The sequence below is a fragment of the Capricornis sumatraensis genome, chromosome 2 (assembly GCF_032405125.1).
Source record: "Capricornis sumatraensis isolate serow.1 chromosome 2, serow.2, whole genome shotgun sequence".
NCBI lineage: Eukaryota > Metazoa > Chordata > Mammalia > Artiodactyla > Bovidae > Capricornis > Capricornis sumatraensis.
This window is the reverse complement of record NC_091070.1, coordinates 55,358,907-55,372,817: the sequence shown is the minus strand read 5'-3', so window position 1 is coordinate 55,372,817 and position 13,911 is coordinate 55,358,907. Positions and strand designations below refer to the sequence as shown.

The 13,911-nt window shown below is 46.2% G+C and overlaps 1 protein-coding gene across 1 annotated transcript in view; it reads right to left on the bottom strand.

The window, feature by feature from the left end:
• Positions 1–13,911, bottom strand: part of TLN2 (talin 2) — a 208,630-nt gene that overhangs the window by 89,238 nt on the left and 105,481 nt on the right. Inside the window, exons 30-34 of the mRNA XM_068964068.1 lie at positions 11,470–11,563; positions 10,457–10,546; positions 8,122–8,244; positions 6,662–6,805; positions 4,826–4,987 (exon numbers count right to left, since the gene is read on the bottom strand). Coding sequence (XP_068820169.1) covers positions 4,826–4,987; positions 6,662–6,805; positions 8,122–8,244; positions 10,457–10,546; positions 11,470–11,563 — 613 coding nt within the window. The remainder of the gene's footprint in view (positions 1–4,825; positions 4,988–6,661; positions 6,806–8,121; positions 8,245–10,456; positions 10,547–11,469; positions 11,564–13,911) is intronic.

Here is a 13,911-nt window from a genome sequence, read left to right as displayed (position 1 = left end):
ACCAAACTTTTAATGTAACCATTATGAGCAGTATATAAAAGTCAGTTTAGACAATTAGTGAGCAAAAAGCCAGAGGCACCAGCGTTAGGACGTAAACTGGATTTGAGATGCGAATGTTTCTATTTTTCAACACGGCAAGAGGAGGCAAGCATGATTAGATTTAAAGGCTATTTGAATAACAATATTCCAGTCAAGTCTTGGCAACTTGGGACAGTAATTATACATCCACCATGCTACTATTTTCAGAGGAATTCCCATAAGCCTGGTTAATTTAGTATCTTTGCTAATACTGTGCAGAGCTCACCTCTGCTCATGCCCTTCTCCCCCAAACCTTGACCCAACCTTGCCCATTTTGCAGTTCTTCCAGGCCCAGTGGAAATCCAACGTGCCTGCTACTCACACTGATGGCTTCAATTCTGACTGCCACATGTGCTCACTAACTGTTAAGTTAGCACCACCCGTTACCTGCCCTGCAGCACTGCCCTGGTGATGTGGCAGTGAGCAATCCCGCTGTTCTCATGATCTTACACTATTACCACCACTGACTGCTTGAGGTCAGGCCCTTCCAGCTCAGTGGAAGATGCCCAGCTTCTGGGCGGTGCCACTTATTCCTCCTACTCTTGCCCTTTCTGCTCTCCTCCCATCCTCTTCTTTACTTTCGACAACGCCCTCAGTCTATTAGGAAGGCAGATTTCTGATCATGTCACCAAACTTTAGGTGAACTTATGAAAAATGTCAAGATGATTACCCCAGGTAAATTCCAAGGAATGGTTTTTCTAATTGTGCAGTTTCATCAACTGCATCAACAGGATGATGAAAAGATTTTTTTTTTTTTGAGCATGGGCCCTAAAATCATAAATCATGTGGCCCACTGCAGGTCAAGGGCAGGACCCTGAATAGTATGGACTGTGGCCTAGAATGCCAAGCTCCAATCCAGCACTGTTGTTCATTTTCAAGAGGGAAAAGCACCAAGCGTCAGAAAAGATGGTTTGTTTACATGGAGAGTTATTTCAGTTTTCATGGAGAGTTATTTCAGTTATTTTCAGTTCAGTTATTTCAGTTATTTCTGGGGATGGCTGAGACTCCCCAGTAAACTGAATACTTAGATCTGGCTATAGGTAAATTTTAGGCAGGCATGACAGTTTTCATAGAGACATTCCACGTCACGTAATGACTAGCACCCCAGCCATAACAACAGCTCCACTGAGCAAAATGCGCAGGCCCCACCAGGAGAAGGGCACTCTCCACCCTGGGCCAGCAACTCTGAATTTTCTTATTTAGCAAAACCTCACAGATATGGGGGAGAAATCATTTCTGCATGTGCAACAGAATCAAGGCTTCATGGATTTCAAGGATTAGAAGGGATCTTGCTGCTGCTGTTGCTTAGTCACTTCAGTTGTGCCCGACTCTGTGCGACCCCATGGACTGTAGCCCACCAGGATCCTCTGTCCATGGAATTCTGCAGGCAAGAGTGCTGGAGTGGGGTGCCATGCCCTCCTCCAGGGGATCTTCCCAACCCAGGGATTGAATTCGGGTCTCCTGCATTCCAGGCAGGTTCTTCATTGCTCACCCACCAGGGAAGCTCCAGAAGGGATCTTAAAGATCACTTAATCCCAAAGCTCCAATGTTCCAGGTGACAAAACTAACACCTAGAAAGTGACATGTGAGGCTAAACTCATGCCTCAAACCAGAATTCAAGACCCCTGGCTCCCTTCCCTCCTACTGACCTTAGAAAAGGCAACAAGAAAAGGCATAAGAAGCCCAAGAGGTTTTTTTCTCCTTCCTTTTTATCTCAAGAAACCCACTTTACCAATTCAAACAAAAGGATGATCAACAAAGCATACTTACAGCCGAGTTTAAAATGGTTAGTGAGAGCTGGACCTGGTATCTTTTGGACGCCCAGGAAGTACCTCATGGCAAAACCCTGAGCTTCAACTCTGCTGTGAAACGCAAGGCTGGGCTCCGGCTTCTCAGAGCAACAGAAGCCGTTGTTGCACAACTTCTACTTGGCATCCAAACCTGAGTGACTGCACATTTAAAATAACATTCCATTCCCCACATCTGATTTGAGGCTAGGTAAGAAGCTGACGGAAGGGAGAAGCCGGCACGGGTGCATGTGAGGACAAGCAGGTAGATGGCACCCACGGTTAGGGGTCCGAGCGCTTCCAACTTGGCCGGCATTGAGAGCAGGGCCTGGTCAGAAGGAGGGCACACACATTTATTCTTTCTGAGCCATGCTTTGGGATCACAAAGAATGCCATCACTAGAGATTTATGATTCCTGGAGGCAGACGTTCTAATGGGTGCTGATAACCCACTGTGATGTAATCTGCTCCCTGCTCTCCAATGCCCCTCCGGGAAGGGGGAGGTTCCCCCCTTTCTTCAGGACTAGAAAGGTGCGGTACTTAGGCGTACGCTTGTGATTTAAAGGGAAAAGTAAGGTTGATTAAGAAGTACAGAACTTAGAGCAAAATGCAGCCTTGATGGCAGCCATTTCAAGCATTTAGAGAATTAAATATTTATTCTGCTATTTGGCAGAATTCTTAACCGCTCCTTAACTTAGGAAATCTATTCGGTATGTAGTATGGTATGCTGCACTGAAAGGACCTTCACCATTTTCCTATTAGTAAATTAAAAACAAAGTTTATTTTCTTCAGCAAAGCCTGCCTCCTGATGGGAATTGAAAAGCCAAGCTCACTGCAGCAAGCTGAGGGGCGAGTGGGTCATTTCCATGCCTCCTGCGCTGCTACTGATCCCTGGGGTACTGGCGGGCGAGGAGGCCTCAATCTCCCCCACGTTACAGCAGCCTGCACGCGCAGGCCTAGCTTCCAGGCCATCCCAAGAGCTCACTGGCTATAGGGAACTACAAAGAGGGCTTGCCACTGTGAGCAGAATCTGAAAAGGAGACGAGATCTTAAAGCAGACAGGTCAGGACTGAAAACCGAGGAACGGGGCAGCAAAGAAAGGCGACTGAGCGACTTCACTTTCACTTTTCACTTTCATGGACTGGAGAAGGAAATGGCAAGCCACTCCAGTGTTCTTGCCTGGAGAATCCCAGGGACTGGGGAGCCTGGTGGACTGCCGTCTATGGGGTCGCACAGAGTCGGACACAACTGAAGCGACTTAGCAGCAGCAGCAGCAGAATTTGTAAAGAAGAGTTTCTTACCTTTTCCCTTCCTTGGCCCATCTAAATACAGCCTGTTTTTTGACAATCGAAACGATCAGAAACTGGTCAAGTTTAACTGAAGTAAGTAAATTACATGGCAACGAACTATGATGTCACTACTTTTCAATTCTACAGCTGTCTTCCACCCCTGCATCTCCCCAAACTTGCACACAAGCACTCTAAACACACCCAGGGATTTCTTCCCAGGCTGGTGAGGGGGGTTAGTCTCTCCATGGTATGTACTCTGCAGGCCAAGAGCGAGAGCGGGTTTGGAAAGAGCAGGGGATCTGGGTTTGAATTCCAATCCACTCCTTACTAGCTGAGTCACCCCAGGAAAGTTACTTAACTTCCTGTAAAGATGGGGATGATAAGCACAGGGTGGTTGGTTGTGTGGCCAGAATGAGAGATCTATACAAAATATGGAACAGGCCTTGCTCAAATTAAATATTAAAAAATGTAAGCTTTCTTCATTTCTAATACTATGGATCATGATGCTCATTAAAGTGAGTTGCCACCAGGATCCTGGGGGCACCTGGGCATGAACTTTATTTATTCATCTTCAATCGATCTTATTATATCTTCAAATAGGTGCCTTTTGCTTTTTAAAAAGGCTGTTTAAACAGCTGTGCAGTCTCTCCTTGGCTTCTGCTTGGCCCAGCCTGTTGCCTAATTTCTCCACAAGATTAAATTGGCTTTGTGGACAGAGGGGTCTGGTGGGCTAGTCGGACACAACTGAAGCAACTTGGCATGCAGGCACAGTGCAGGAACGAGAAGAGTGGTATCATATCCTCAGGAGGGAATAGGTGGTAGGGGAGCCCTGCTCCTCCAGGACTTGCCCAGCAACAAAGCAGCTCACCTCACCTCCACGACTGTGAAAACCCTTCAGTAAAGTCAAGCCCTCTGACACCCCTCCCTCCGGCAGGTCTGGTTTGCACAGAACTGGCAGCTTGCCTCTATGACAGTCTCCTTTGGAGGCTCTTTGCCTGGGGTCAACTGTCTAGACGGTGGCTGTCTTCCCACCTGGTCAGCTGCTTGCTCTCTGCTTGGTGTCCCAGGTAGGGCAGGCCAGGTTTACAGTCTGACTGCCCAGATACAAACACTACAGTTGAGTTATGGCAAGTGCCTCCTCACAGGGCACCCTGACCTGCCACTCCCACCCCCGCACCTGTTTATGACCTCGATCACAAAGATGAACTTGTTATTGACACGGGACATTCTATTTTAAGAAGTTGATGCTCCACTGAAAACATTTAAACAACTATAAATGGAAGAGATATCATAGGCTAGATTTTTTTTTAAAAAAAGATGAAAGAGATTTTCCCAGCAATTTCCCATTCCCTTCTTCTTCCACCTTATCTCTTAGTCCAGACATATGTAACAACCGTGGTAAGGCCCCTCAAAACTGTCCCCCTCCACAAACACATAGCTTACCCCTCCCTACACACTATGCAGAAGGTTCGTAGAGACCAAGGCTGTTGGTTTTTCCTAAAAACTATGTCCATCACCAGTGAACTCCTCCTCAGTGACTGAAATCACGAGAACAAATGAGAAGTTGCCCCTCACTAGAAGCAAGTCTAGGAGCCGAGCTTCACTGCCATACCTCTCTCTCACCTGCAGCAGGTGTTACAAAGATTCCTGAGGTCTTAGCTCAGTGACCTACCTTTATGGTCTTCACCAGGTTGGCGGTGCTGTTGGCGACCTCCTTGGCGGACTGGACAAAGTGCCTCTTGGCCACGGGGTTGCCTGTCTTGGATGAGGCGATGCGGCAGGCGTTGCACAGGGCTGAGGTGTGCTTGGCGACAATCGTGGCAGCGGACAAAACCTACAACGCAGGGACTAGGTTGGGGGCCCCCCACGCTTCAGTGCAGAGGGGGTCAGTTCAAAAGAAGTCCACCCAGGTCCCCAGCCCTGGATTCCCCCAACTCACACGCCTAGGGCTGCTGTAACTAAAACCCATGTCTCTAGCTCTGCTACCCCCAGAGTCTCAGCAAGAAAGGGGAGGGCGAGAATTATTATGGTAGAAGGAAGAAACAAAGAAAAAGAAAGCTGGTGCTGCTGTGGTGATGGGAGTGGGCTGGGCTCCAGGTGGTCTTAGAGGGGAGGCTGTCAGTATGCTTTGCAACCTCTAGCCAGGAGGGATATAGCCCAGGGCATAGGCTGGGGTTACCCAACAGAAATATAGTGCAAACCACATACCTAATTTTAAAATTTCTAGTAGCCACATTAAAATAAGTACAGAAACAAGGGAAGTTACTTTAAATGACATATTTAATTAAACCTCAGATATCCAAAATACTGCATTTCACCATGTAATCAATTTAAGAAGATTAAGCTTTTATAATCCTTTATCATACGAAGTCTTTGAAATTGGTCTGTATTTTATACTTACAGCCTATCATGGTTTGGACCGGTTACATTTCAAGTGCTTAACAGTTATGTGCAGCTGTGTGTCACCCCCACCCCCAGGCAGGCTGTAGGCACCTTATAAAGGGGTCTGGCTCAAGAATTTTGCAGGCTCCACCTCAACTGCTTTTCAGAATCTGCCTGATCCACTTTGCTGAGGCTGGTAACACTCTTTGGCCTGAACTGGACAGGTGAGGCATCTCAGGTACACTGATGCTGGTTGGGGTCCAGGTGGTCCCTGTATTATCTCCTTTACTGGGGTCCTTCTCTTGCCTCAAGAATGCTGGTCCCAGGGTCAAGCATGGACGAGCCCCTCATGAGCTGCCTCTGCTGGCCCATATAGGCCACTCTTGTTCCTTACAGCACATACTGCTGGAATTACTGGGCTTCCCAGGTGGCGCTAGTGGTAAAGAACCTGCCTGCCAATGCAGGAGACATAAGAGATGCAGGTTCGATCCCTGGGCCAGGAAGATCCCCTGGAGGAGGGCACAGGTCGCACAGAGGTGGATAAGACTGAAGCGACTTAGCACATTGGAATTACTGAATCTGATCCATGCCACTTGGGTATCAGAAATATCACAGAAAGTCGCAAATTCTACCTAGTTCTCAAATGTCTCTATGGCTCTTTTTGCACTGCAGTTTCTGACCCAGCTTTGGGGCTTGGCTCAGCACCACTATTTCCAGGAAGTGACCCCTGACAGCCCCTCAGAGAAACCACTGACAATCCTGGCATGGTCATCATACCCCAATCACTCCAGCTTATTGGGTCTTACTCATGGTGACCCTCAGTGCTGAGCACAGAACAAACCCTCCATGTATCTCCCCTGAACTGATGGATGGAACTGTGAGCCTCCTGATGAATCTTGCTGAGATTACACCACTGTGAATGCCTTCCAGCACTCCATTCCGAAGCACCTACCTGTATTCACCTTCATCATATTTTGCCATAATCCTCTAAGTCATTATCTGGCTGGCCTTGCAAGCTCTGAAAAAGCAGTAATCTTCATCCTCCCAGTCTCCTACCACCCACCTCCAAGAGCTCAAGGATGCATAGACCTCACATTCCTCACCCCCTTCCCCTGCCCAAGGTTACCTGTGATGGGCTGCTGCCGGGATCCACCAGGTTCTGGCATGCCATCTGGATAGCCTGGTTGGCCCTGGCAAACTGGATGGGATCCACAAGGCCCTGGTGGCCTGCCTGGCTGTTTGGATCAGAGATGCCGACCAGGTAAGCAGCCTGGGAGGGAGGAAGAAGGCCACAGCTCAGGCTCTGTGTGCACCTAGATAAGCCTGCGGGGGACCCTGGACCCACAGCGTGCCTGCAGCAGTCATTCTCAGGCACTCCGAGTGCCAGGCGGTCAGTCACCTCATCAGTAAGAGTTCAGGGGCAGACAAGCTGATGCTCGCTTGGGCCAGGGAAGTGCCAGCAGGAGTCTGCTATGGGCTTTGGGGAACAAAGTCTCCTTGTTCTTCAGAGAGCTTCGAGAAGCTCTTCCAGGGGAACATGACGGAGGATGCATGTAGCCCTGAGTGCTCTGGCAGCCACCTTATGACTGAGGAGGCCCAGGCTCAGCATGAAGCTTACTCTTTAGCTGGCAGACGGGAGGGGGAAAAAAACAAGTGGGTGGTAGACTGATGGTGTGGAATTGCTGGGTAAGCCAGCCCTGGAACCTGCCCTACACGAGGGCTTCTCATCTCATAGTCTAATGTATCTTAGTGTTTTGGCCAATTTTTTCGAACAGTAAGTAAGAATGAGTAAGACGGTTCAGGGAAACAAAATAAAGGTAATATTGAGTCTCCAACAGGACAAGAGGCTAGAAGAGAAGGTCTTTTCTTCAAATGCTTTGAGTGTGTTAGCCAAATAACAGGGAAGAGATGGATCTGTGAGGGGGCATTTTAACCTCAGCTCATTTCCCCAGAGATGCGAGGGGCAGAGTAGGAGGGAGGCAATTTCACTCCCCAAACTAGGGATGTTTTTCTTTGGTTCAACACCATCTTCCTGGCTTGAGGTAACTGTCCGATGATAAATCCTTCAAGGTAAATGCTGACATTTTTGAAAGTTCAGTGACATGAGCCAGTAATTATTGGAAATGCACAGGACCTTCAAAGACGAGCCAGGAACATGCCTGATCACGTCTCTGAGTGATGGCATCTAATTTTTTTCCCCTCTGATTCTAAAAAAGAGCGTGACTAAGATTTTTGCAACTCTAAAGCCTCAGAGGGAATTTGAATTATGTAGTACCCATCTCCCCCGACCCCAAACAACTTATCTATAACTATGACCTTAAAAAAATTTTTTTTTAAAAAGCTGGCCTCTGAACCCTTATGTTGGCTTTATAGTATTCAGGGTCCTCTCCAGTCTGGGCTCTTCCTGGGGGTAACTGGCTGATATTTTGCCTAAATGCTCAGGAAGCAAAAGAGCCACCATGGTTTCCATGGTTTAAGTGGTGGTGGTCGGAGTTGGGGCTGAAGCCCCCCCGCGCCTCCCTCGTGGACCAGGCACAGGATGGGCTGGAAGGCCTACATCATGGGGCAGGGGGACCAGTCCCTTACCTGGGCTGCAGCCTCCGTCAGCCCACAGAGAGCCTTGGACGCAATCCCCACACACTCCCCAAAGGCAGGGAGGTCCCCGGTTTTGGCATTTTGCGAAATCCCTGCCATCGACTCTCCCAGAACCTGCAAAACACATCACCAGTGATATTGTGACCAGCATTCCTTCAGACCATGAGGTAAAGGGGCTACCCTTCCAACTTGCATACTCAAGGACATTTTATTTATAATATTTGCATTATTTTCCTTTATTTGCAGTAAGAAGAGATTCAAGATAATTATATCGCTTCTATCTCATTAAAGAGAAGTACATAATGAAAGCTTTCATCTAAAAGTTATCTAAATCTCAAGGAGGTACAGTTAATGTACACCAATCACTAAAGTAAAATCTATACAGGGCATCCTATGGGCAAATGGTCTAAACTGACCATCACACAAAATCACACATATCTGCCGAGCTGTAGATGAAGACACACCCAGAAAGTAGAAAACACACCCGTCCCTTCATTTATTTATTGACAGTAAAATCTAAATATATCTTTAAGGAGTACACATGTAAAGAGGAAGATAGTCTGAAACTAAGGCTAAAAAAATTTTTAAGGCTGAATTCTTAAAGTATTTCCCTCTACTTTGAAAATCATGGGTATATTCTCTTTTCAGAGGTCTTGAAAATAATAGTCAAAAGGGATTTTAGTATTCAGAATCCAACCCAGGGAGGTCAAGCACCCTGCACAAGGGTAGACAGAAGGTCACAGGGGCAGAGGCAGGGTGTCTGCCCTGTATCTGGGGCTGTGTCTTCTACAGTCTCCTCACGTCCCAGGAAGGCAGGTGTTACTTTCCAGGGTCACAGATGGTAGAACTGAAGGATGTGCAAGGGACGCTTTAGGGAGACTATAAAATTCACGTCTAGAGCACAACACAGAGCTCTTTGTTTGTCACGATGCCATCTTGGATGGGGAAAGAAAGAAATTCCCTAAAGTTGCCTAGATATACAAAATAATCCAGTTTACATAAGGACTTGCAAAGCAGTTGGTGGGTATTTTTATATACGGTATTTTCCTTTCCTTCTCCCTGCACCCCTCTTTAAGAAGAACAGTTTCTTTGGATCTAAGTGTGGGAAACATGTGCAGCCTCCGTTTAGACAATCCATAGTACCATAAAGGATGCTGGACAAAGCAAACTCTAGTCTTAGCCCAGCTTGAAGTAAGCCCTCCTGACACCACCAATACAGCTGTCTCTCCAAGCAGAAGAGCCCGAGCCATTCTCATTGTAGGCTTGCTGTTGTTCCGTCGCTATGACAGGTTGGGCTCTTTTGCGACCACATGGACTGTAGCCCACCAGGCTCCTCTGTCCAGGGGATTTCCCAGGCAAGAACACTGGAGTGGGTTACCATTTCCTTCTCCAGGGGATCTTCCCGACCCAGGGGTTGAACGTGCATCTTCTGCATTGGCAGGCAAGTTCTTACCACTGAGCCACCAGGGGAGCTCTGCTATCTCCCCAGAGCTAACGTAAACATGACGTAAACCAACGCGCAGGAACACTCCACGTACAAAGCCAAATGGCAACTGCTCAATATCCATTCAGCTGACTTGCATTTCATTTCACCTGGTCCTGAGACATTCTCAAAAACACTGGTGTTACTACCAAAGGTCAGTGTTTCTCAACCTTTTTTTTTTCTCCAACCTTTTAAAATATTATTATTACTGCTCTGCTAAGAAGACTTTTTAGACTACCCTCCCTCCAATTGCCATGCATATTAAATTAAATACTAAGAAATCAGAATCTGTTGAGCAAGGTTAAGATTTGGAGAAGGGAGGATACAAACCATTGTATTATCTTAGATATTTTCACTGCTTGCACCCCCAAAACACCCACAAATTTTCATGTCCCTTGAGAACACATGCCATAAACGGATGGTAACAGGAACACACAGGACAGTCTCGTATACGGTCATTGATAGGCTTTCGCCAGCATGCAGTCCCAGGTGATGGACATACATGCTTAGATTCACAGTAAGACTCATCCCTGAGAGGGTATAAGCAGTGGTTCTCAGAGTGTGGCTCCTGGACCACATGGCCAGACCTGGGAACTGGTCAGAAATGCACAATCTCGCCCATTTTGGGAGGTACTGAATCAGAAACTTAGGGGTGTGGGTGTGGCCTAGCAATCTGTGTTCAACAAGACCCCCAGGTGATTACGATGCATGGCTAGGTTTGAGAAACACCCGGGCAAAGGCACCATGAGCCTTTTAAAGACATGGGCATCCCCAGGCCTGTGCACACAAAGCACGATTCTTTCCCACAGTGGGGAGGGATGCTAACAGCAAAGTCAGGCTCACCTTGGAATTTTCCATCACACTCTCGATGCAGTCAAAGTAAGAGAGGTCACTGACGGGTTCATTGGGATTGTCCAACATCCCCTTAACAGTCTACAAAGGAGAACATGACTTAAAAAGCAACCCAGACTTAGAACAAGGGAAACAACAAAAAATACCAATTATCACAGAATTCTGATCACAATCGCTCATTACACACATTCCTGGGAGGAATTTCAGCTGCATCAGTGGCCTGATCCACAACCTGGGTCTCAGTCAGGCCCTTCTGAAGGTGCAATTCACTCTCCTCTCCACCCCTAGCCCACCCTCTCTCACATGGTAAGTATTCCTATTTCAGAAAACTAAAGGTACATAGGGTATGACCAAGCCACATCTACTGAGATAAACAATACAACCTGAATTGGTTAAGACTGCTTTATGGACAAGTGGGCACACTGATTTTATTTTTACCCACATATACTCTACGGGCATAAATAAATTTTCCATGAAAAATAAACCCTAAGTATGAATATAAATTGATTAGCACCCACCCAGTGTTCTGGGCCACCAGGGGCCTCATGGCCACCTTCATAGTAGTAAGTGTTACTCTTGGGTTTTTTCTAATGTATCTTTTTCATGCTACAAAATCAAATGTACAAGAAGACCATTTTTACTCAAAAAGTACTCTACCCTAGCTTCTCCCAAAAGCTCTAGAAAAATCACTCTCAAACTTTTTAGGTAGAAATTACTCATTCTCAGCCTCCATTCAATACCAGAGGCCTCTTCCTGTTTGAAGTAAAGACTCTCTTAAAAAAACAACTCTTAGAGGAAATACGGAAGCAGGGGTGATAACCTCACCAAATCTAATTTTTCTTGAATTCCATCCCACTAGATGGATGGAATTCAAGATTAGAACTTTGGCCCCATAAGTTTCCTAAAAAAGATAAAAGGCAATCAAGGAGAAGAACCTGACCCTGGAGGGAAAGGACAAACAGACACATGCTCTTAAATCCTCAGCAGCCTTTCCAGGGACCCACCTCGAGTTCCCGCAGGGCGTTATCACATTCCTTCTGGCCAGGAGCTTGCTGCGTGCACAGTGTGATGAGCTGGTTGATGCTCTCAGTCACAGCTCTGAGACAGAAACAGGAAGAGCATTTTGGGTTGTGTTTTGTAAAGATCAACAGAAATTTACCCAATGATGTTTTGTGGGTTCGACAGGACTACAATTAATTCACTATAAAGGCTGCGGTCCCCATGAGAGCTCTTTCACAAGGCTCTAAACCAAAAATAAATCACAGAGAAGAGAGAATGAGAATCCACACCTTGCTTCTCATTATTTATTCACTGATTTACCCTTAAAAGTACTAATAGCTCTCTTAAGAAAAGCGTCGGAGAAGGCGATGGCACCCCACTCCAGTACTCTTGCCTGGAAAATCCCATGGACAGAGGAGCCTGGTAGGCTGTGGTCCATGGGGTCGCGAAGAGTCGGACACGACTGAGCGACTTCCCTTTCACTTTTCACTTTCATGCATTGGAGAAGGAAATGGCAACCCACTCCAGTGTTTTTGCCTGGAGAATCCCAGGGATGGGGGAGCCTGGTGGGCTGCCATCTATGGGGTCACACAGAGTCGGACACAACTGAAGTGACTTAGCAGCAGCAGCAAGAAAAGTGTGGCCATATACTCATAAGAAAGAAGTCATAACGAAGTCGCAAATAGCAAAGAGTTCCTGTTAACATTGAAGTCAATATCCTTCACTAGCAGCCCATCAGGAATAGGATGATCTCAGCCAGGCTATTTTGGACAGCCTTTATGTAGTTTGGACTATTCTGTATATTTTAAAATAGTCACACTGTAAACTGTGCCTTATGATTTTAAAACCTCTTCTTTCCTTTCATTTCTACCTGATTGACCAGTTCCTAGAAGCTATACCAAAATCACTCTTTAAAAGAGCTATTTTCTTTGTTAACATTAATAGGAACCAGAGATTCTTAGATGATTTTATATGTGTTTCTATTCTTCTAAGAACTTAAGACACAGCCCAGAATTTTTTCTTCATTGGCAAGGGTTCTCCCTGGGCAGTTCTTCCTGGGCAGTCACTGTTTAGGTCAAGCCATGGATGTATTTTAGAAAGGTATGGTCCATTCTGAGTTAATTCCTTTAATAAGGTGTGAAATATGGATCCAGATTTTAATGGCGGGGGGGATATATGGAGGTCTAAGTATTCCATTACCTTTTTGATCCAGATTTTAATGGCAGGGGGAATATCAGTTCAGTTCAGTTGCTCAGTCATGTGACTCTTTGCGACCCCATGAATTGTAGCATCACCAACTCCCAGAGTTCACCCAAACTCATGTCCATTGAGTCGGTGATGCCATCCAGCTATCTCATCCTCTGTCATCCCCTTCTCCTCCTGCCCCCAATCCCTCCCAGCATCAGGGTCTTTTCCAGTGAGTTAACTCTTCACATGAGGTGGCCAAAGTTTTGGAGTTTCAGCTTTAGCATCAGTCCTTCCAAAGAACACCCAGGACTGATCTCCTCTAGAATAGACTTGTTTGGGGGGGATATATGGAGGTCTAATTATTCCATTACCTTTTAAAATGCCAAAACACATGAAAAGATGCTCAACATCACTCATTATCAGAGAAATGCAAATCAAGACCACAATGAGGTACCATTTCAAACCAGTCAGAATGACTGTGATCCAAAAGTCTACAAGCAATAAATGCTGGAGAGGGTGTGGAGAAAAGGGAACCCTCTTACACTGTTGGTGGGAATGCAAACTAGTACAGCCACTATGGAGAACAGTGTGGAGATTCCTTAAAAAAACTGGAAATAGAACTGCCTTATGACCCAGCAATCCCACTGCTGGGCATACACACCAAGGAAACCAGAACTGAAAGAGACATGTGTATCCCAATGTTCATTGCAGCACTGTTTATAATAGCCAGCACATGGAAGCAACCTAGATGTCCATCAGCAGATGAATGGATAAGAAAGCTGTGGTACATATACACAATGGAGTATTACTCAGTCATTAAAAAGAATACATTTGAATCAGTTCTAATGAGGTGGATGAAACTGGAGCCGATTATAGAGTGAAGTAAGCCAGAAAGAAAAACACCAATACAGTATACTAATGCCTATATATGGAATTTAGAAAGATGGTAATGATAACGCTGTATGAGAGACAGCAGAAGAGACACAGATGTATAGAATGGACTTTTGGACTCTGTGGGAGAGGGAGAGGGTGGGATGATTTGGGAGAATGGCATTGAAACATGTATAATATCAAGTAAGAATCGAATCACTGGTCTAGGTTTGATGCAGGATACAGGATGCTTGGGGCTGGTGCACTGGGATGACCCAGAGAGATGGTATGAGGAGGGAGGAGGGAGCGGGGTTCAGGATTGGGAACTCATGTACACCTGTGGTGGATTCATGTTGATGTATGGCAAAACCAATACAGTACTGCAAAGT